The sequence below is a fragment of the Felis catus genome, chromosome A3, assembly GCF_018350175.1.
Source record: "Felis catus isolate Fca126 chromosome A3, F.catus_Fca126_mat1.0, whole genome shotgun sequence".
Lineage (NCBI taxonomy): Eukaryota > Metazoa > Chordata > Mammalia > Carnivora > Felidae > Felis > Felis catus.
Genome location: NC_058370.1, coordinates 90,671,176 through 90,693,298, shown reverse-complemented (window position 1 = coordinate 90,693,298; position 22,123 = coordinate 90,671,176). Strand labels below are relative to the sequence as shown.

The window sequence follows — 22,123 nt, the reverse complement described above, 5'->3', positions numbered from 1 at the left end:
GACATGGGAGGGACGAAAGGAGAGGGGGGAAAGAGGGGGGGGTCCAGTCTCCCCTGGCCGAGCACTTTTTTGGGGAAGTCCTAGGACTGATCTCCAGGACCTGGACTCTTCTCCCAGCCCCTAGGTCCCCGCTCAGCCAAGGTAGGGGGAGTCACGCCGCCGCGGGAGGAAGGAGCGTTTCGGATGGGAGGATGGTGGAGGGACCACGAAAAGGGGTGATGCGGGTTAGGGTCGAGGGGAACCCAACCCACTGAGGGTTTTATCACTGTTAAAGAAGAGTGAGACACAAGGAGAGTGGAGAGAGGAGGCAGATATTTGGCGGGTGGGGGGCTGCAGGATGTTCCAAATAGGGCAGCCGCGAGGGCCCTAAGGCTGGGGGCTCCTCTGTGAGGCCCTACCCCTGGGCCCCCAAGCCAGAATGTCCCCAGAACAAAGCTTTCCTGTTGTGTTGTTTGTCTGAGTGGGGGGAAAGCATGTTCGGGGGGCCTCTTGCTGGAGAGGGGCTGTTCTCAGCCCCAGACAGAGGAAAGGCCTTGGCTGAGGAGCCGATTGGCGCCCTGGGCTCCCGTTGCCCAGTGACAGCCATGGCAGTGTTGGCAGGAGGTCTGGACAACCCCACCCCACACCCCTCCCAGCTTGAGGCCTGGCCCTCCTGGGCCCCTTGAACCTGCAGGGCATGTGAGAGCCTGTGTGCTGGGTAGGCTGTGCAGGGGGTTCTCCATGTGTTCTGGTCTCTGCCCTCTCTGCCTTGGGATCTGCCCAGACAGGACTCTGGGCTTGGCTCCCATTCAGAAACCTAACTAAGATCTGAGGGTCTCCTAACCCCCCTTGCCTGCTTCTCTCCACAATCAGTAGCTGTCTGTCCTCTGTCCGAATGGCTGAATGGAATCATCTGGGTCCTTCCCGCCGCCCCTTGCCCCTCGTTGGCTCCTGCCAGTCCCTCTCCTCACCTGTTGCCCATGTCTGTCCATTGCTCTGTGTACTTGGCTCTCTCACAATCACCTTCTATCCATCTTCCACATTGTCTCTCTCTGCTGTCTCTTTCTGTTTGCTCCCGCTTTGTTCCCACAGCTTCCTTCCTCTTACATCCTGTCTGGGTCTCCCTCTTGCTCAGTCTTATCTCTGTCTCTGGACCATTCTCTGCCCTTGGTCTCTAATCACTATCTTTTGATCTCTGGGTCTCTTAGACCAATGGGTGGGGGTGATGGAGGTGCCAATGACAGAACTAGGAAAGGACGTTGTGAGACAGAACAACTGATGGGGACAGTTTTACTCTTTACAAAAGGGAGGGAGAGCCTATCTCTGGGTCTCTGTCTCTCACCTCCCTCCCTAGTCTGCACCTCTCTCACCATGTTTCTGCTCTTGTTTAGTTTGTTTCTTTCTCACTTAGTCCATGGGTCCCTGTCTTTCTCTCCCACCATCTCTGTCTCTGTCCTTATTCAGTGTCTCTCTTCCTCTCACGACCTCTCTCTGGAACCCAGGCCTGACTTCATCTGTGATTTCTCTTACACACTCTCTCTCTGGGGCACCCAGGCCTTCCCTGCCATGCGACCTGTCAGTATCTGGCAGCGGAGCCCATGGGGGCTGCTGCTCTGTCTGCTGTGCAGCTCATGCCTGGGATCTCCATCCCCATCCACGGCCCCCGAGAAGAGGGCTGGGAGCCAGGGGCTGCGGTTCCGGCTGGCCGGCTTCCCCAGGAAGCCCTTTGAGGGCCGAGTGGAGATACAGAGAGCTGGCGAGTGGGGCACCATCTGCGATGACGACTTCACGCTTCAGGCTGCCCACGTCCTCTGCCGAGAGCTGGGCTTCACAGAGGCCACGGGCTGGACCCACAGTGCCAAATATGGCCCTGGAACAGGTAAGCAATGCTCCATGCATGGCCTAGGTATTGTCTAAATGCAGGGAGAGGAAACACCAGGATGGCACAGGCACAGGGACCCAGGACACCAAAAACAGCCAGTGTCAAGTAAACCCATGGCTGACAAACCAATTAACACAGTTGCTTCCCAGAACTGTGTGACCTTAAGCTGGTCAGTGCCTTCTCTGAACTTCAGAGGCCCTAGGTGCAAAATGACTACATGATCTCTAAGTTCCTTTTTTTCTGCAGAAGTATGATTCTACCTTGCTACATGCAAGGACAGCCCTGATACAGGTGAGCCCTGTACAGTTAAAGTACAGTTGGTTTGATGGAAAGCTGAGAACAGATAAATGATGTCTGGATATCCCAAAGCCAGAAAGGATCACAGATACCGCAGCTGACCAAATCAGATTATAGGCAAGAGCTGAAACCAACAAGCTGGAACTAAGAACAAGTATAAACTCTAAGACAAGAATGAGTGTGGCTAGTAGGCGCTTAGGAGGAATTCTGAGACCTGAGGATGCTTACATTGTAGGAGCCCACAATGGGACTGATGGACAGAAGCTGGTGCAGTCTGCAGCTAATCCTCCACTTCCTACTGGCTGGACCACTTCTGGAATAAAGCATCACTTGTAGTTGCCACATTTAAAGAGTGACAGTAGAGGGGCTCTTGGGTGGCTCAGTTGGTCAAGTGCCCAACTCTTAATCTCAGCTCAGGTCTTGCTCTCAGGGTCGTGAGTTCAAGCCCTGTGTTGGGCTCCATGCTGGGCATGGAGCCTACTTTTAAAAAAAAGAGAGAGTAGAAAATGGATATACTTTCAGAGGAGAGCTGCCCAGATGTGAAAGACTGGAAGCCAAGTTTCAAGAGGGAATAGCTGAAGAAACCAGGGATGTTTGGTATGAAAACTAAAAGCTTTGGGTAGCAATTGCATGAAGGTTGTATCCAAATATGAGGACAGTCATTTATCTGACAGTCATTTAGCTGCCTGGATGGCATCGAAGGACTGAATCAGATCTTGGGGGATAGTCACAGAGAGTCACAAGGACTTTGTGATGGTTCAGTGGCCTGGTGGGGCAGGAAGTAGGTATCCCAGCAGAAGCTGGGAAAGTCCTGTCAGGGTATGCATGATAGGTCCCTGCCATTGGTTGGGACAGACAGTCACATTGGGTGGAATCCCATGGCCTCTGGGGGGAATTGAATCCATCCCAACTCTGAGAAGTCAGCAATACTCATTTCAGGATGGTCCAGGCAGAGAGGAAAACAAGGGGGCAATGCAGTAACACAGACCGGGAAGACGCATGGGAGAAAGTGAAGCTAAGAGGAAAGGATCTTAGATTTCCAAGTCTCACAAATGGCTCAAACCCTTAAGCCCCCATGTATTGGCTGTGTGGTCACCCCAATTTCTTTATGTAAAATGGTGATAACACCTCTGGCAGCTCTGTTCTAAGGATAATCATGTATATACATACATGGCAGAGTGCCTAACACACAACACATACTTGATTAATTGTAGCTATCATTGAATAGGTCAGGACTGATGAGAATTTCAGTGTTGACTCTTGGTTTTTTATTCACCCTACCAAATTCTTGAGTATCCCCCCCCCCCATCACAACTGACCCTCCATCAATCCTGTGCTCCCTTTCCTATTCCCTTCCAGGGTCTCCTCTTTCACATCCCATTATCTAACCAGAAAAACGGGATCATCAGGCCAGGTGTGAGGCCTTCATGGTCACTCTCCCCCAAATCCTCACCACTTACCCTTCTCCTCCATCCTGCCTCCACAAGCCTGTCTATTCCCTCATCTCTCCCTCCACAGGCCGCATCTGGCTGGACAACCTGAGCTGCAGTGGGACTGAGCAGAGTGTGACCGAGTGTGCCTCCCGGGGCTGGGGGAACAGTGACTGTACCCATGATGAGGATGCTGGAGTCATCTGCAAGGACCAGCGCCTCCCCGGCTTCTCGGATTCTAATGTCATTGAGGTCTGCAGTTCGTACACACATACACACACACACACACACACACACACACACACACACACACACACCCCAGGATGGCCAGAGAGGGCTGTGGGGTGGTTATATGTGGTTAGAGGGGATGCTAAAATGTAGGGGATCCTATATGCCCCATGGGATCATTTGGGTCGGTGTGAGGCTGAGGGGGTGGGGGACAAATGATAATGCTCCTAGGCATATTAAAGCCCAGGGTTGTTTTCACATTAGCATTCACGTCACTAAACCTGGCAGGCGCCTCTCCAACTTCATCCCTGGTCCCCAGGACATCCCTTGCTCTCCCTCTCCTCAGAGGTTCCTGCTCTCCTGGAACATTTCCCTTCTTACTCTCTCCTACTTCTTCCTTCAGTGCCACTTCCTCTGTGAACTTCTCCCTCGTGCTCCGGGCCGCCTTGGCTGCTCCTTCCTCAGTTTGCTCCGCACCCTTAATCGCCTCTCAGAGCAGGACATGTCCTTCCACTCCCGTGGTTGCAGGAAAGTCAGCTCGCCACAGAGAGCAGGAGTGCCTCTCAGCCCTGTGTCAGCCCCTGCTCGCCACTGTCTTCATGGCAAGCGCGCTGATCAGGGTTCCTTAAGGGTGGCAGGACAAATAAAAGTCGCTACTGAGACTCCGTCCTCTGCCTGTGGTCCCCTCCCCAGGTAGAACAGCACCTGCAAGTGGAAGAAGTGCGACTTCGGCCCGCCGTGGGGAGGGGCAGGCGGCCTCTGCCAGTGACCGAGGGACTGGTCGAAGTCAGGCTTCCCGACGGCTGGTCGCAAGTGTGTGACAAAGGCTGGAGCGCCCATAACAGCCACGTGGTCTGCGGGATGCTGGGCTTCCCTAGCGAAAAGAGGGTTAACACGGCCTTCTACAGGTGAAGGGGCGTGGGCGCTGGGGGAAACAGACTGGGATGGAGGGGTGCTCGCTAGGAAGCGGTGTCTTGACCTTTGAGAGGGTCCGGGGCTCAGGAACAGTGGGGAACTATGGAGGCCCTTTCGAAACTGGAGAGTTGAGAAACCTTGTGGAACTATGAAGGGCTCCTCAGGGCGGGTCCGAAGTGGGGCAAGCGAGGCTCCGGCTCTCTGAGGTCCGCAACCGGGGCGGGGCGAGTGGCGGCCGGCCGCGCGTCCGCACCCGTGACGCCCTCGGTTGGCAGGCAGAGTCCCGGCTCCCCGGGGCGCGCGCCGAGCCTGGCGAGGCCACGCCCAGCGGCCGGCTGTGTCGCGGGCGGGTAAGGTTACGGCGCGGGCGCGGCTCCGGGGCCCGACGTCCGAGTTCAAGGAGCGCGCGGCCGCGCCCTGCGGAGGCGGCGCTTGGGTGTGTCCAGCGCCGGGCTGGGCGCGGGAGTCCCCGCCAGAGGGCCGAACCTTGAGGGTTGGGGGGGGCTCCTGGAGAGGTGAGGCCTGCCCCTCGGTCGCGGCCATCCTCTAGGCGCGTCTGCGAGCGCGGGAGCCCCTGGCACTCCTAGGCAAGTCTTCCAGAATATCCTTTGGCCGAGGCGCCCGACCCTCTCCAACTGCCCTGGAGCCCTGGGGTACGCACTGGCTACCAGGGTAACGAATCACACTGGTAAACTGCTCTGTGCTTACCGTGCCTCGCAACCCTGGAGCATCGTATGTGGTCGTTTAGAGGAATTTGGAAATCTTTACAGTCACTCTATTTTGCAGGCTGAAATACTTTTTTTTTTTCCCTCTCAGCTCTTCCTAAGTTGAGTTTTGCAGAAAGACCTCTTGACATCTAGGTCAGCTTCCACTGGGCACACAACGTCAGATATCGTCTGATTAGAGCAGGGTACAGTAGAAATGCTCAACTTTGAGTAGAGCATGCCCAGATTTTGTATGCCTTTCTGTTGAGGAAACATCCCACTGTTCATATTGAACTAGTAATCATCTAAAACCAATTCAGATCTTCCTTTATCCTTGATACTAATAGAAAAGCCTATTTGAACCTAAATCTATGTTGAGTTTATTCTATTAAGTTAGTTTGATACATCATTTAAAAACCACTTAAAAGCCACAGTGAACCCATGAGATTATCTTGAATCTTGACATTATTTTCCATTTATCATCCCTCCCAGCCTCCTCTGGAAGATATACAGGATAGCTAGGTCTTCTGGCTTCATCAGAGTGACTTAAAACTATTGAAATGTTCAAAACCAAAGTCTAACCCTTCCTTACTCATCAAGTCTTTACTCATTACTTGTGAAATGTTTTTTTCCCACTAATTGGGAACAAACTGAACACTACAATGATGTAGCCAGCATTTCACCATTTTATCTATAATGAAATCGTGGGAGATTTTGTTAGTCTTCCTTAAAATCTAGATATATTATGTTCATGGCCATTTTCCAGCCTCCCAATTTAGAAAGCTTATCAAAAAAGGAAATCATGGTGGTTTGAGCTAACTTTTACTGAAATCCTTCTGGGTCTCTAAGCATCTCCATATTTTTTCCCCACTGTTCACAAACTTTCCATTTAATAACTTATTTTTAAATATTATTCTTTAGATTAAGGAATCCTTTTTCTTCTTTTTGAAAGTAAATACATTGTCCAACCTCTAGTCTTTTCCATACTTGCTCAGATTTTCGTTGCCTTGGCTCTCAGACACACCTGAAAGTTCTTTCAGCCCCAAGGAATATACTTTATCTGGTCTGGAGACTCAAACTGTTTTAAAACAGCTGTGTGCTGTGCTCCTTTGCTATTATCTGTCTTGGAGCTATACTTCTTTCTCTGTGCTTTTTCTTTACTTTGCCTGACCCCAACATCAGGTTCTGAAAGATTTATACAATTTAAAAAGCAGGGATTTCAAGTGAAGAGGATAGCATGAACAAAGGTGAAGAGATTCATTTGGTCAGTATTTATATATTGTCTACTGTTGTAGACACTAGGGATTCGACAGTAAACAAAACAGACAAAAATCCCTGATCTCATGGACTAGGGAAGAATCAGAAAATAGTAAAATTTTAAAATGCAAGGATGGCAAAGAGTGTAATGAATAAAAATAAAGCAGGGAAGGAGTTAGGAAGTAAAAGTGAGATTGCAATTTTAAAAAGAGCCATCAGAGAAGGCCTCTTTGAAAAGGCATCATTTCGGAAAAGATTTAAGGGAGGTGAGGGCACAATCTGTAGAAATCTAGACAAGTGTTGACAGGAAGAGGAATGATAAATGAAAAGATCCTAGGGGGCAGGAGGAGGGAGGGGAGAAGAGTCATGCTCCTGGAGGCCACTGGGGCTGCAGCTGAGAGAACAAGAGAGAAAATGATAGGAAAGGTGATATAAGAGGGGATAGGGAAAGAATAGGAAGCCTGATTGCATAGGGCCATTTGGGAGGACTGGTGTATACTCTGTGGGAGATGAGGCTTTGAACAGAGGCGTGACATCTGACTTCCATTTTTAAGGTATTATTTTGGCTGCTTTAAGAATAGACTGTGAGGAGGGCACCTGGGTGGCTCAGTCGGTTAAGCGTCTGACCTCAGCTCAGGTCATGATCTCACCGTCTGTGAGTTCGAGCCCTGTGTTGGGCTCTGTGCTGACAGCTCAGAGCCTGGAGCCTGCTTCTGATTCTGTCTCCCTGTCTCTCTGCTCCTCCCCTGTTCATTCTCTCTCTCTTTCAAAAATAATAAACATTAACATTATATATATATATATATATATATATATATATATATATATACAAAGAATAGACTGTGAGGGATACAGTAGAATCAAGGAGGCAGAGAAATTAGTTAGGAGGTTATTGTCTCCTGAAAGCCAAGTACAGAAAGTGAGGGTGATGGTGACCAGTGAAAGAGATGAAAAATTATAAAATTCTGTGTATGGTTGAGGTAGAGGCGACAGGATTTGCTGATGGATTTAATGTAGTGGGAGAGGAGAGCGATTAAGGTTCACCCCAAGGTTTTGAGCCTGAGCTAAGTATGGAGATGGCCTTACTTGATAAGGAAGACAATGGGTGGAGCATGTGTTGTGTGAGGATTGGGGGGAGGGGTGTTGTATACCAAGAACTTGGTTTTGGACCTGTTTAATTTTTGGATATATGACTCTAGAGTTGCTGAATAAACATATTTTAAGTCCTAAAACTGGACATCACCAAGGGAGTGAATGTAAACAGGAAAAAAGAGGTCCAAGGACTGAACAGAGAGCTTAAATGTTATGTCAGGAAGGTAAAGTGAAATGCAAACAGCAAGGTGAGGTAGAAAGAAGACCAGGCGAGCAAGGCAGCCTATAAGCCAAATAAAGCGCTTCAAGGAGGAGACGAAGAGCACCATCACCTGAGTTGGTGCTGCTGGTGGGTCTAAAAGCACAAGGACTGAGACACAAATGCTGGATTTAGCAAAACAGAGTTATTGCTGACCCTGACAAATTTGACAGTGACTATGATATTTTTCAAAAGACAGTTGACTAGAGTAGAAAATTGTGCTGAGAAATAATGGAAGGAAGATCTGAATGCATAAAAGCCAGAAAATGGAACTTTTTGATGCCAGATTGGAGAGTTTGATCTTTGTCTTATGGAAAAATTAAAAATGAAAGTATTTGTATGGGACAATGATAAAATAAGACCAGTGTTTTTAAAGTTTACCTGATGGGGTGCCTGGGTGGCACAGTCGGTTAAGCGTCCGACTTCAGCCAGGTCACGATCTCGCGGTCCGTGAGTTCGAGCCCCGGGTCGGGCTCTGGGCTGATGGCTCGGACCCTGGAGCCTGTTTCCGATTCTGTGTCTCCCTCTCTCTCTGCCCCTCCCCCGTTCATGCTCTGTCTCTCTCTGTCCCAAAAATAAATAAAAACGTTGAAAAAAAAATTTTTAAAGTTTACCTGATAGTAGTGAATTGGAGGAGGAGGTTCTAGATGTCATAAGGCCAGTTAGAAGCTTGTTATAAAAACGAAGCTGATTAGGAGGGTGACAACAAAGAGAGAGAGGATGAATAGCTGAAGGATGACTGATAATAGAAAAGGGAGAGACACCTGAAATGATCCTGAAGCTGCTTGAGAGAAGGATGGTGCAAGCCAACAGGCATCTCTGGGCTTCAAGTTAATATGAACTAGCTTTAGAAGTCAGCCATCCTTGGGATGTTTGAGACCCAGGAATTACCTATAGGTATGCATGGCCTGAAGTAATTTTCAGAGATCAGGAATATTTGTGTACATCTTGGAATCTGCTACTGAGTCTGGGATATGAAGGCTGGAGAAGGACACATACTAAGAACAGAGACCATTCTTAGTGAGGAGAGAGGTTGCAAGAGTCCTGAGAGTTCTATGATGGAGATATGAGATAGGCTTCCTTTCACGGCCAAATCACACAGAGGGAGCATTCTCATGGGTGGTACAATCATAAAGGATAGATAAGATCATTTATAAAGAACTCCACCTTCCATAGAGAAAGAAGATACATCTGCTGGCTTTTAGAGGAAGCCAGTAAGATTTAAGGAATGAGAAAATCAGAATGAGGTGTGTTTATCATTTTTCAATTTGGTTTTATAGTTCTTCCCTACAACACGTGAAAGCTGTAGAATTTTAGAAGAGGAAAAGAATGTAGAGATAATTGAACCATTTACTGCCCTTTTGCAGGCAAAGAAATTGAGGTTCTAAGAGCTTAAGTGCTGAAAGCTATTTACTGAACTCCTGCTATTTGCAAAGCACTGTGCAAGGTGCTGAGAACACAGAGGTGCTGAGAGATCATGGAAGACCTCACAGACTACACTAAGGATTTGGGTCTTTATGCTAAAAGCAATGGGAAGCGACTGAAGTGTTTTCATGAGCAGGGCTGTAAGAGGACATGATCAGGTTTGTGGCCCCCAAAAAACCACTCTGCATTTCTGAGAATGGTGTGGAGAAGAACAAGAGTGAGTGGATTGAAGAGATGTTTAGGAAGTAATACTGACATGACTTGGTTCTGGACTGACTTTGGGAACCAAAGACGAGAAGTATCAAGTTGACTCCTAGGTTTCTAGGGTGGATTTTGCTGAAAGAATTACAGGTTTATTTTTTGCACCTATATTACGTTTTAGAAACATTAAGAAGGCAGGGGCGCCCGGGAGGCTCAGTGGGTTGAGCATCTGACTCTTGGTTTCAGCTCAGGTCATGATCTTGTGGTTTGTGAGTTGGAGCCGCCCATTGGGCTCTGTGCTGACAGCATGGAGCCTGCTTGGGATACTCTCTCCCCTCTCTCTCTGCCCCTACCCTGCTGACACTCTCTCTTTCTCTCAAAATAAACTTTAAAATTAAAAAAAAAAAAAGGCAATGGACTATACCAGGTTAGGTGTAAATGGGAACATATAAAGAGAGGATGTGGAGTGAGAAGAATGCCTTAGGGCTCCAAAAATGTAAGTGACTAGCTAGAGGAGGAACATGCAAAGAAGACCAAGAGAGAGCAACTGGAATGAGGAATCAAACCAGACTCATAGTGTTAGGACAGCCAAGGAGGAAGAGAAGGACAAAACAGCAGTGTGAGATGCTACCAAAAGGGGAACATGATGAAAACTGAAGCTGTCTACTGGATCTATTCTCGCAGAGTGATGGGGAAAACCAGAAAGGAGTGGGTTAAGGAATGAGTGGTAAGAGATAAGATATAGAAGTGGAGCACGGACAACTCTTGACAATTTTTTCTATGAAGAGGAAGGGAGATTGGGGTGGAGGGTGTGTATATGTGCATGTGTGTCGGAGAAATCGGAACAGGTTTAAAACGATTCAGTTGAGAAGAGATTGTATTCGACCTCTCAATTTAGGAGAAAAAAGATCCTAAAGGATGGAATTCAGAAACCTTTTGGGGGAGTGGTCTTGGAGGAGAGAGATGGGTGGATAAGAAAAGGTGATGCTGACGCAGGGAGGTTTTTATGTTTGATGGCTGAAGGAACAAATTGTAAGGGGAAACAAGCACATTTGTGAATGTGCAAGTGTAAATCAAAACAAGTATCAGTACTAGTATTAAATAAGTACCAGATCCTTAATATAATCTATATTGTACTTTATTATATATATATATGTGTGTGTGTGTGTGTGTGTGTGTGTGTAAAATCATATGTACCATATGATGTATAATATAAAACCTTATAAATAGAGAAGAGGTACCTCCAAGATCTAGATAATACTACATTTTTTATGCTTATGTATTTTAAGAGAGAGAAAGAGGGAGAGCATGAAAGCATGTATGCAAGGGGAGGAGGGGCAGAGAGAGAGAGATTGGGAGAGAGAAAATCTCAAGCAGACTCCATGCTGACAGCATGGGACTTGATCCCACGAACCATGGGATCATAACCTAATCCAAAATCAGGAGTTTGACACTTAACTGAGCCACCCAGGCATCCCTAGATAATACTACATTTTTCTGAGTACTAGTTGGAGGATCAAGGTAATCTTGAAAGAAAACATAAAATACATTTCATTTTAGACATATCTGAGAAAAAGACATTTGGAGAAAAAGTTTCACCCTATACTTACATGATGAAAGGTTCTAAACTCTTAGTAATGTCTCAGGAAAGGGACCTGAGACTTATTGTGCACTCTTTCCAAGGAATGTTGGACACAGTGGATATTTTGGCAAAAAGACCAACTAAATCCATCCTCAGGAAGAAGCCAGGGCAGGAAATACCAAGCAACTTCAGAGCTGTTTCAGATCTGTTTATTAACATCCAGTGCATCTGCACACAGTATACTATGTCCAGATATGACTCCTCAGGAGAAACAAGAGTAAGAACGTGTTTAAAGAAAGAATAACTAAGATGATAACAGGGAGTCTCATAAACTTAGAAGAACAGACAGACAAAACCTGCATTCATCTATACATAGTTGGACAGAACGAAGAGGGGCAAAAAAAGTCTTTGAAATCAAAAGGAGAATGAGAGGAGAAACAGACCTAGTTTCCAGACCTTAGACTTAAGCCAACCTCTTGAAAAATAAAATAGGTCAAATATTTAGGCCAATTAAAAAGAAATAAAGTTTTAGAACTTATTTCTCTGGACGTAAGTTTGGGAGCTGAGCTTGGTTTGTAAATGACTAAAGCATATGGGATTTAATTTGGGCAGGAAGGATGCTGTCATCCTAAGCCGCCTGGCTTCATGCTCCCCAGTCAAATCAAGTTACTGTCCTTGGACATCCAGCCTTGGTGCTTGGTCCCAATTCACTGGCCTCAGACATGGAAATGCCAGAAGTCAAAGAGCATCCAAGAATAAAAGACAGTCAGCCTCCCTATGACCAGACCAGTTCTCTCTCCTTGCTGGGTCAGTCTGGCGATCTTAACAATCCTAACATCCTTCTACTTATACACTTCCCCATAGACCTCCCCTGAGGTTTAGATCAACCCTGATATTGCCCCTAGTCCCCATCACTCACTACCCTAGTGTAATTTCTGTGCGTGCTGGTACAGGGGCTCTATCAGCCTGAGTCCACGAATTTCACTACTGTTCATCAGTGTGGTTATGTGCGCGTGAGGCCAGACAGCTGTGAAGGGTAAAGCCTCGGGAGTATCTGATGTTATAACATCTTGTTGACTTTCCAATTTTCCTGTTGGAAAAGAAGTTTGCCCCTGGCTGCACCAGCCTTTCCCACTTGGTTCTAGACTGATTTTGACTCTGCTATTGTCTTATCCTCACAGAAAGTTGAGGAAGCGAGCGGCCAAAGCCTCGGCCCGACGCCCCAAGCCCCTTGGAAGGTAATGGGGCAAGAGCCCCGGGACCTCCTGCTCGCCCCCGAGGCCCCAGGAGGTGGATGGATGGAAGGCAGCCTATCCATGTCCATCCCGGAACCCAAGCTGATGAATTAGGGATGTAACTGCACAATGGCCATTCCAGGGGAGGTAGGGAAGGGAAGGGGAGGCAGGCATGGGGATGGGCAAGCTTTGACCTTAGGGTGTACAAAGAGGAAATAATGTAGGAATGGCTGAGGAGAAGCCTTCGCATCTTTATGCTTCCCCCAAATAGCTTGGACTCCAGCCTCAACCACCTGCATGCTTCCTACCCCCCTTAATTCAGTTCACCCACATTCCCATTCTCTCTCCTCCTTTTACCTTGTATCCCCTTCTCCCGTCACCCCCTGGACTGACTAGATTTTTCATCACTGTGGTTGAATTCAGAGTGCAACAGGAGTTCCTAAAGTAGAGTTCAGTGGTGTGCAGCCGTCAGTGTGTGGAATACCTGGCCCCCTTCACTTTACTCCTTCCCACGCTCTGCATAAAGTGTCCTTCCCGGAAACAGGAAAAAAAAAAAAAAAAAAAAAAAAAAAAAACAGAAAACAAAACCCTCTACCTTTCCTGGGCCACGTACCTAACCACTACCTCCACTAACTTCTTTCTCCTTTTTTCAGACCAATCACCAAGCTTAAAGTCAAACCCAAACCCCGAGTGGGCAGGGGATCAATCAAGAGGTAAATGAAGTTCAGGCTGGGTGTGAGGAGAGGGAGAGTGCAGAGTGATGATGAGTCAGGGCAATTGAGCTGTGGTCAGGAAGGGGTCTAAGAGGCCCCCACCTAGAGGTGGAGAGGTGGCAGTAGCTATTAGAAACCACCTTCCAGATGAGTCACTGAAACATAAAGTGATGCTGGGCCTTATCCTCGTTTCTGGGGAATTATGCTTATCACAGGATTTTTGAAAGTCTTGATAGAAGTTCATCCACTGAACTCCTGTTCCACAGGCTTGTTTATCTTCTCCCAGTGAATTCTAGCAGATACTCTAGCACTTTCTCCTTCAGATGCCATCCTTGCCTCTCCCCCAAGAAGTTAAGTTTGCCTAAGGGATCAATGTTCCCATCTTAACTTTATTTTTTAAAAATAGGTGCTACCAGCTTGGAGGTAAGACTCAGGATCCCCTCTGGAAACTTTGCCAGGGATGGGTTCAGATTATAACCCCTGTGTCTCTGGCCCAGTTGACACAATTAGGCTCCCAGTTCCATGATTTTCCTTGTGGGGTCCTTCAGAACCGAAGGGAGTGGAAAGCTTCCAACGCCACTGATTACCTCTCACTAGGCTTCCAAAGGCCATTTGCACATGAGAATTCTCCCTGATAACTTCTTAAGCAGTGGCTGAGACACAGAGAATTCATCCCTTTCTTCTGTCCCCTCCTCTCTTCTGCACATTCTGGGATCACCCAGTGGTTCCCTGGTGGCCCTCCTTCTCCAGCTCCTCCTTGTGGTGGCTTCAGAGGAGCTTGGAATTTGAGAGTACTCTTGTAGTACCTTCTAGCTAAGGGTCATCTGTGCCCAACATAGCCATGCTCTGGCCTTCCCTGAACGCCAAATTCAAGGGCACACTGCTGTTTTTACTGTGTTCCTTGTGGGGAAATGGGAGGAGGGAGTTTAGAAGAGCAAGATCTTTTTCCTGTGGTGGCCTCTTTGACTTTTATTTTCAGCAAAACAGGACTTTGGGAGAGTACCTGATCTATTTGAGCTTCAGAATCCACTGATCCTGAGCTTCCAAAGGTATTCTGTAAAGTCTCCAGGCTTGTCTGTTGTGCTTATGTTTCCTCCTCTCTGCATCTTCCTAGGCAATGACTTTGAGTCGTCATAACCTTCCTCCCTCTGACTTCAAGTGATGGGCACATTACTGAAATAGTTCATTGCCAGGCCAGCCTCACAGGCCCATACCACCAATAGCAACCCTCCTCTCTGGGCACTGCTCTCACCACGCGCCTCACTGCCATCTCTTACTCCGTTGGTGTCAATACACCTACACCAGGCCCCTCCTTCTCTCAAGGCATCTCTCTGAAGGGTTTCCAAGGTTTAACATCTCTAGTTTAGTCCCATTTCCATGCTTGGGTGGCTACAGAACATTCTTTCTGTTATGTTTAAATTGCAGAAGCATGGACTACCTCATTAAAGTCCAGCTCAGGTCTGGAGAGACCGCTACCATTCTGTTGTGCATATTCTCTCCTTCTCTGGTCACGTGGACTAACTTTTGTCTGTCTTGCATTTGTACATCTTCATTCCCACATGTGCCAGCCCCAGTCCTTCCCTATGTCCACCTTCTGGTATAATCTTCTCATAACTACCCATCATATTCTGGCCTGGAAGACCCTCTAGCCTCTGAGAAGCCATTTAGACCCAAGACTTACTCAGTGCTTTGCATCCTGACTCATTCAGTTATTTCAGCCTCAGCATAACAGAAGGATGTGCTCACGCTGGTTCTTCAGGCTTCCTGTTTGTGTCAGCTACTCCCTCCTGCCCATCTCTTCCAGCTGGGCAGTCCTGGCTTCTCACTCTCTTTGCACAGCAGCCTCAGCCTCAGCCTTCGTTAGGGCCAGCAGCCTGAAGCCATTTGGAGCAAGGTTTCTGTCAGGCAAGTCAAGACTAGCTGTCTACCCATAGTGGTCTTTGGCTGCAGGTCCCCAAGGACCCTCCTATCTGGGTAATCTGGGCTCTTTCAGCCTGGAAACTTGCCATTCCCTTTGTCTCTAAGGAGGGAAACAGCAGAAAAGAAGGGAAGAAGAGGGATAAAATGGTCATGAAAGGTTGGGGGATGGTGGAGGCATGGAGGGGAGGAGGGTTGTCGGCAAAGAGGCAGGAGCATTGTTTTACCCTACTGCACCCCACTCCTGTCCCCCCAGGCTGCTGGCCCAGCGGCAGCAACACTCCTTTGGTCTGCATGGGGTGGCGTGCGTGGGCACGGAGGCCCACCTCTCCCTCTGCTCCTTGGAGTTCTATCGTGCCAATGACACCACCAGGTGCCCTGGGGGGGCCCCTGCGGTGGTGAGCTGTGTGCCAGGCCCTCTCTACGCAGCATCCAGTGGCCAGAGGAAGCAACAACAGTCGAAGCCTCAGGGGGAGGTGTGTGAGACAGTGACTATAACCTTCCCCACCCCAGGTGGAGAACCCCTTAGCCTAGCCAGCCCCTGACTTAGCACAGCCCTGACCTTTGAGGACAGAGAGGAACCTCTCAGGGGGTGGGCCACAGACCTGAGACCACCCCCTCCCTCCCACCAGAATCTCCTTTATCACCCAGGTCTACTTAGCCCTCTCTGTGCTGATGTTTCCATTCACTGCTTTGGGCACATCTCTCTCCTCTATAGACCCGAGTGCGTCTAAAGGGTGGGGCCCACCCTGGAGAGGGCCGGGTAGAAGTCCTGAAGGCCAGCACATGGGGCACAATCTGTGACCGCAAGTGGGACCTGCAGGCAGCCAGCGTGGTGTGTCGGGAGCTGGGCTTCGGGAGTGCTCGAGAGGCTCTGAGTGGTGCCCGCATGGGGCAGGGTGAGGGGGATGAAAATGGGAGGAAGAGGGAAGGAGGAGGTACACACTCTCCCGGGGGGTGGTGTATGGTCCTTGGGAAGGAGACCCCTGGGCAGACAATGAAGGTCCAGTTATAACCTCCTGATCTTTGACCTCTGACCCTAGGCATGGGTGCCATCCACTTAAGTGAGGTTCGATGCTCTGGACAGGAACCCTCCCTCTGGAGGTGCCCCCACAAGAACATCACAGCCGAAGACTGTTCCCATAGCCAAGATGCTGGAGTCCGATGCAACCTGCCCTACACTGGGGTAGAGACCAAGGTCAGTTATCTTCCCGATTTAGTCCAGAAATCTCGCATCCTATCCAGTCCTGGTCATGATCTGCAGCCTGACAGCTTCCCAGCCCACTGTCCCAGGCCCCTGCCATCCTACAACTCCCACCTGATGCCCCCACTTGCTAGCCTTTATGTGCCTCTGAATCACCGTTCAGCCACATACCTGTTATAGGCTCCCACTACCCCTCCCCAAAAGCTTACCCGGAACTTCCATTGTGTCACTACAGATCCGACTCAGTGGGGGCCGCAGCCAACACGAGGGGCGAGTGGAGGTGCAAATAGGGGGACCTGGGTCCCTTCGCTGGGGGCTCATCTGTGGGGATGACTGGGGGACACTGGAGGCCATGGTGGCCTGTAGGCAACTTGGACTGGGCTATGCCAACCATGGCCTGCAGGTGAGTGGGAAGGAAAGGGAAACCAACACGATTGCCTCCAAAGCCTGTGTTTGGGGCAGAGGACTATGGAAATGAGTCCCTTGGACCAAGAGGCTGGATGGTGGGGGTCTCACAGAAACACCAACATATGTCCCCAGGAGACCTGGTACTGGGACTCAGGGAATATAACAGAGGTGGTGATGAGTGGAGTGCGCTGCACAGGGTCTGAGCTGTCCCTGGACCAGTGTGCTCATCATGGCACCCACATTGCCTGCAAGAGAACAGGAACCCGCTTCACTGCTGGAGTCATCTGTTCCGAGAGTGAGTGAAGGATAAGGTGATGCAAGCCAGGGAAGGGAAGCTCTGGGCCACCCCCTTTGAGGGAAAAAGAGAGCCATAATCTGGAGGGGTGCTCCTTCCCTGTGAAGAAGCAGCCTCTCACACTCTACAGGGGGAGCAGAAGCACCCCCATCTGTCTCCACCCCTCAGCAGTGACTTCCAACACTCTGCTCCCTTCCATGTGCAGCTGCATCAGACCTGCTGCTGCACTCAGCACTGGTGCAGGAGACCGCCTACATCGAGGACCGGCCCCTACACATGCTGTACTGTGCTGCAGAAGAGAACTGCCTGGCCCGCTCAGCCCGCTCAGCCAACTGGCCTTATGGCCACAGGCGTCTGCTCCGATTCTCCTCCCAGATCCACAACCTGGGACGAGCTGACTTCAGGCCCAAGGCCGGGCGCCACTCCTGGGTGTGGCACGAGTGTCATGGGTGAGAGGGTCAAGTAGAAGGGCAAGGTCACTGGAGATGGGGCAAGCCTGCTGGGGGCAGGGACGAAAACAGGGGTTCCCTTGTCCCCACAGGCATTACCACAGTATGGACATCTTCACTCACTATGATATCCTGACCCCCAATGGCACCAAGGTGGCTGAGGGCCACAAAGCTAGTTTCTGTCTAGAAGACACCGAATGTCAGGAGGGTGAGTTGGGCCTAGACCAGACTCCGGTATCTCCATCCCACAGCCTTGCCTCACACTGACATATGCCAATCCCTCTCAGATGTCTCCAAGAGGTATGAGTGTGCTAACTTTGGAGAGCAGGGCATTACCGTGGGTTGCTGGGATCTTTACCGGCATGACATCGACTGCCAGTGGATTGACATCACAGATGTGAAGCCAGGAAACTACATTCTGCAGGTGCCTGGGGCCTGAGATCCAGCTGGCAAGTGGGAGGAGTGTTTGTTAAAGATTTGAAGATTTGGTCAAATTGACTTTCTCCCACTCACAGGTGGTCATCAACCCCAATTTTGAAGTAGCAGAAAGTGACTTCACCAACAACGCAATGAAGTGTAACTGCAAATATGATGGACATCGCATCTGGGTGCACAACTGCCACATTGGTATTTGATGGGAAGAGCAGCCCAAAGAGACTGGGGGATGGGAAGGAAAGGCCTTCATTCTCTTCTCCCCAAGTCGGTTCTATATCTTCCCACCCTCCTCTGGATCTCCCAGCCTCTCCACTTCTACTCACCCTTCCCCACAATGGGTCCGTTTCCCTGCCTAAACTGCCCATTCACCTTGCAGGTGATGCCTTCAGTGAAGAGGCCAACAGGAAGTTTGAGCGCTACCCTGGCCAGACCAGCAACCAGGTCATCTAAGGTGCTGCCACCCTCCTCTGAAAACCACCACTGGCCCCTAATGGCAGGGGTCTGAGGCTGCCATTACCTCAGGAGCTTACCAAGAAACCCCTGATGTCAGCAGGCCAGCCATGCTCATCCAGTGTGTGCTATGGATGTGGAAACATCAAAATGAAGTTATTGCCCTCCTTCCTATGCCAGCTGCCGGATCTGTGGCCAAGCATGGGGAATTTTTGCTCCCAGGCCCAGCACTGAGTGAAGCACACTACAAAGAGCAGCACCTGATTGACTGCCCAGAACAACAGACAGCAGGAGCTCATTTTCTCAAATAGGGAGGTCAGAATGGTCAGCTCCAGTATCTCCCCTCCGTTCAGGGGGAATACAGCTTTACCTCTAGCCTCTTCATGGGGAAAAAGATCAGTACCCCCCGCCCCGCCCTTATTTTTGACTATAACATGATGCTAGGTATAATTTTATTTTATATAAAAAGCATTTGTGTGATTCCTCAGAGCCCAGGGATTGGTGCTGGTGGTTGGAGGGACCTGCCCCCCACTGGTTCATTTAATCCTCTGTCCAGGTACCCTCAGAGCCTAGGCCAGGAAAGCCAGGTGGAAATCAGAGCAGGAACCTCAGAGTCCTGCTGACCCACTCATTCTGTGACTTCAGGGGTCACATATAAGGTCAATGTTTCTGGTCCCCGCCGGATGCGCACTGCCAGCTGGGATTGGGTTCGAACAGCTTCATAAATATCTTCAGCATTTTGTACCAGCTGCTCCCCAATGGCCAAGATCACATCACCCGGCCGTAGACCAGCCCTATGGTGAAAGATGGACAGAGAGAGAAAGGAGGGACTAGACAGCCCAGTTCAAGGGCACATGCACGCTTCACCCATCCCCACCTCACAATGCAGTCTCTCCCTCACCGGTGGGCAGGGGAGTCCAGGATGACTTTATGGATGAGCACACCATGCTGAACATCAGGGAAGCTTGGTTCTCGAAGCTGTAGTTCAGCAAGGATGCTGAAAGGACATAGATCACCCCGTTAACCACACCAAGGCACTCTCCCTTGGGTTCACCTCAAATCTCTCATCAACACACTGACAATCGTATAGACAAGGGCATGCACTAGATACTCTAGATACAAAGGCAATTCACTTTCTGCCTTCTCGAAGTTAGGAAGTAGGACATGTATGTAAAAAGCAACTAATTCCAAATGACACACACTACTAAATAACACTAATGTCATTCTAGAATTCTAAGGGAAGCTTTAAGGAGAGAGTAGAACTTAACTTGGGTGTAGAAGCATGGTTCTGGTATTTAACCATATAAAGCAAGAATAACATAAATAAAAACATGAGAGTAGGAAATCAGGTTGGCTGAAACAGAGTATATTATATTCATGGAAGAAGCCAGGTCTGGAAGGCCGAACTGGAGACAAATGGAAAATGGCCCCTGAACACCAGGTTAATGGACTGAAGTTTTTAAAGCAGCAGCAGGATGAAACCAATCTGGTAGCAGGTGTGCAAAATGGATTGGAGTGAGAAAGTCAATATGATGAGAGAGGACAGCTCTTCTGATAGCTCCACGTATGAGGCAACTCATCTTAGATAAAGATAAAATTGGTAACATAGCTCAACAGAGATGCTAGTTGCCCACCATTGAGTACACTGGTAGTCCTACAGGTCACTACTTTTAAAGTTCATACCTGGGAGTCAGGGTCAGCATCATCACCCCAATGTAGCGGCGCTGGGACCCACTGATTCCAAACCAGGAATCTGTGATGGAGGGACAAATGAGCCTCATTCGGCTACATCCTTCCCTCCCCTCCCTTTCCTCCCAACAGACCCCCACCATCCCCCTCCCCACACTTCACCCCTCCCCCTTCTCCAGCAAGGCCCAATGAATGCCCTTCCCACCACTTAAAGGAATCCCTTTCCCCCAAGCCAGGCTCACTCTTCTTTTCCCCACGATGCAGAAACTCTCGAAGGCGATCAGAAGGGATAGCAAAGGAGATTCCAGCTGTGACCTTCATGGTATTCACTCCGATCACCTCCCCATCCTGCAGGGATAGAGCCCACTATTCCCTAGCCCAAATAAATAGTAGGAGATGGAGATACCTGAACAAGAGTAGCAGGAAGTATTGGGGAGTTGGGGAGATCTGGTTGGATTTTGGGAGATAACAGAAGACTGCTCAGAAACTTGACCAAACGTCGTTGAATTAGGGAACACACACCCCTTCTCACACTGACCTGGAGCAGGGATTCTTGGAAAGAAGGATGTTCCACTCACCAGGTTAACCAGAGGACCTCCAGAGTTTCCAAACTGCAGGACAAGGACAAAATATGGAAGAGATCCAGGGACTCTATGCCTGGGGGCATAACCAGGATGTAGGCACTTTCTCCAAATTCTCTCTTTTCCCAGCCCAGCCACAGTGGCCACATATGTGCAGCCCAACCTCTGTATATAAACTCGTCCACCAGCTATCACAGTTGGTGCCTGCCCCACACAGCCTTTCCCCCAACCCCCAACCTAGTTTGCCATTCTTCTCATATCAGGACGCACATCAATAGCTGCATCAGTCTGGATGTATTCCACATTGGTTTGGGGGAGGCCCAGGTCTCTGGCTGGACGCTGAGCAGAGCTGACAATGCCAGAAGTGATCGTGTTCTGCAGTGCAAAGGGACTTCCCATGGCAACAACAAACTCTCCTTGCCGGACATCGGCTGAGCGTCCCAGGGGTAGGGTGGGGAGAGGTTCCTAAGAGAGAATGGGAATAAGAGACCTGTCGTCTAGATATGTGAGCAAATTCACAGTCCCAACCAGACCCGGCCTGCCTAGATCCCCACCTTAGTCTGAATCCTCAGCGTGGCAATGTCTGCCACAGGATCCACAGCTGTGACCATGGCCTCATACGTGTCGCCGCTAAGCAGCCTCACACGGACTCGGCGCCGATCAGCCACCACATGGGCGTTCGTTACGATGAGCCCGTCGGCAGCCACCACGAATCCTGAGCCATTCGAGATAGGGACTTCGCGGCCGGAGAAAGGGTGCCTAGGATGGGGGTAAAGCAAGGATGTGAGGAGACTCAGACACCTAGCTCGCCCGCCCCTTAGCCCGCGGCTGGGTGCCTCCTGCCCTTCCCCACCGTTACCGGCCCAAGATCTCGATATAAACCACGGCAGGTGCTGTCTTCTCCACCACGTCTGCGATGAAGTTGTACTGGCTCCGGGGAGAGGTGGGCGGTGAGCCAAGGACCGAGGCGAGGACCGCTGGAGGACCCCGACCCCCGCCCCACAATAACAACAGCACTGCCCCCCCAGCGCCCAGCGCTACCGCCAGCCATATGCGCGGACGGGTTCCAGGAGTCTCTGAGACCTCCCGGGTCTTGAGATCCGGGGACCCTGCAGTCAGCCGTGCTCGGGAATCCGAAGTCCCCGACGTCAGACATGTCCGTGGTTCAGGGACCCCCCCAGACAACCGGGCCCAGAGACTGGGGGTCCCATAAGTCACTCGGGCCCGAGGGTCAGGAGTTCCTGACGTCAGCAAGGCCCGGAGGTCAGGGGTCAACAGGGGCCCCTTCCCCCAGGGAACCCCCCCCAAAGCCCGCCATCCCCAGAGGTTCCAGCCTGCACCCCGCCCCGCCCTCAGTGCAGCCATCAGCTCCGCCTCGGCTGCCTCTTCGCCCGCCCTACACAGAGGCGGTGCCCTGGACGCGAGCGGCGGACAGCGGGACGCGGAGCACGCCGGTACCTGAAGTCCTTCAGAAGTGCACGCCGGGACCCAGGATT

At 50.0% G+C, this 22,123-nt stretch overlaps 2 protein-coding genes across 11 annotated transcripts; one reads left to right on the top strand and one right to left on the bottom strand.

The window, feature by feature from the left end:
• On the top strand, positions 1-18,846 carry LOXL3 (lysyl oxidase like 3). 9 transcript variants are annotated; one of them, XM_006930220.4, is made up of 16 exons: positions 1-141; positions 1,534-1,858; positions 3,677-3,840; positions 4,510-4,724; positions 12,433-12,489; positions 13,140-13,199; positions 15,373-15,592; positions 15,835-16,015; positions 16,160-16,314; positions 16,556-16,723; positions 16,861-17,023; positions 17,229-17,472; positions 17,565-17,680; positions 17,760-17,896; positions 17,988-18,099; positions 18,284-18,846. In XM_006930220.4, the coding sequence occupies exons 2-16, from the start codon at positions 1,546-1,548 to the stop codon at positions 18,355-18,357; spliced, it is 2,379 nt and encodes a 792-aa protein (XP_006930282.2). In that variant the 5' UTR covers positions 1-141; positions 1,534-1,545; the 3' UTR covers positions 18,358-18,846. The 9 variants fall into 9 exon arrangements, with proteins under 9 accessions (XP_006930282.2, XP_019683022.2, XP_044910384.1 ...); XM_019827460.3 differs by lacking the exon at positions 1-141 and having other exon boundaries at positions 152-1,858; XM_045054449.1 differs by lacking the exons at positions 1-141; positions 16,556-16,723 and having other exon boundaries at positions 150-1,858.
• On the bottom strand, positions 18,793-22,021 carry HTRA2 (HtrA serine peptidase 2). Of its 2 annotated transcripts, XM_003984153.5 has the most exons (8): positions 21,487-22,016; positions 21,182-21,386; positions 20,898-21,092; positions 20,625-20,657; positions 20,289-20,394; positions 20,041-20,110; positions 19,259-19,354; positions 18,793-19,151 (listed from the first exon to the last, which is right to left on the bottom strand). In XM_003984153.5, exons 1-8 carry the CDS (start codon positions 21,990-21,992, stop codon positions 18,986-18,988), a joined length of 1,377 nt encoding a protein of 458 aa, XP_003984202.1. In that variant the 5' UTR covers positions 21,993-22,016; the 3' UTR covers positions 18,793-18,985. The 2 variants fall into 2 exon arrangements, with proteins under 2 accessions (XP_003984202.1, XP_019683035.1); XM_019827476.2 differs by lacking the exons at positions 18,793-19,151; positions 19,259-19,354 and adding an exon at positions 19,703-19,937 and having other exon boundaries at positions 21,487-22,021.
• Between the last annotated feature and the right edge of the window lie 102 nt (positions 22,022-22,123).

Excerpts from the sequence above, each read along its gene's own strand:
- LOXL3 (XM_019827460.3), top strand. The coding sequence starts at position 883 with ATGGAATCATCTGGGTCCTTCCCGCCGCCCCTTGCCCCTCGTTGGCTC. Across the intron at positions 16,315-16,555 it reads ACACTGGGGTAGAGACCAAG|ATCCGACTCAGTGGGGGCCG; the intron begins GTCAGTTATCTT and ends GTGTCACTACAG. Across the intron at positions 17,897-17,987 it reads CAGGAAACTACATTCTGCAG|GTGGTCATCAACCCCAATTT; the intron begins GTGCCTGGGGCC and ends TCCCACTCACAG.
- HTRA2 (XM_003984153.5), bottom strand. The coding sequence starts at position 21,992 with ATGGCTGCACTGAGGGCGGGGCGGGGTGCAGGCTGGAACCTCTGGGGA. Across the intron at positions 21,387-21,486 it reads TATATCGAGATCTTGGGCCG|GCACCCTTTCTCCGGCCGCG; the intron begins GTAACGGTGGGG and ends CCCCCATCCTAG. Across the intron at positions 19,355-20,040 it reads ATGCTGACCCTGACTCCCAG|CATCCTTGCTGAACTACAGC; the intron begins GTATGAACTTTA and ends ATGTCCTTTCAG.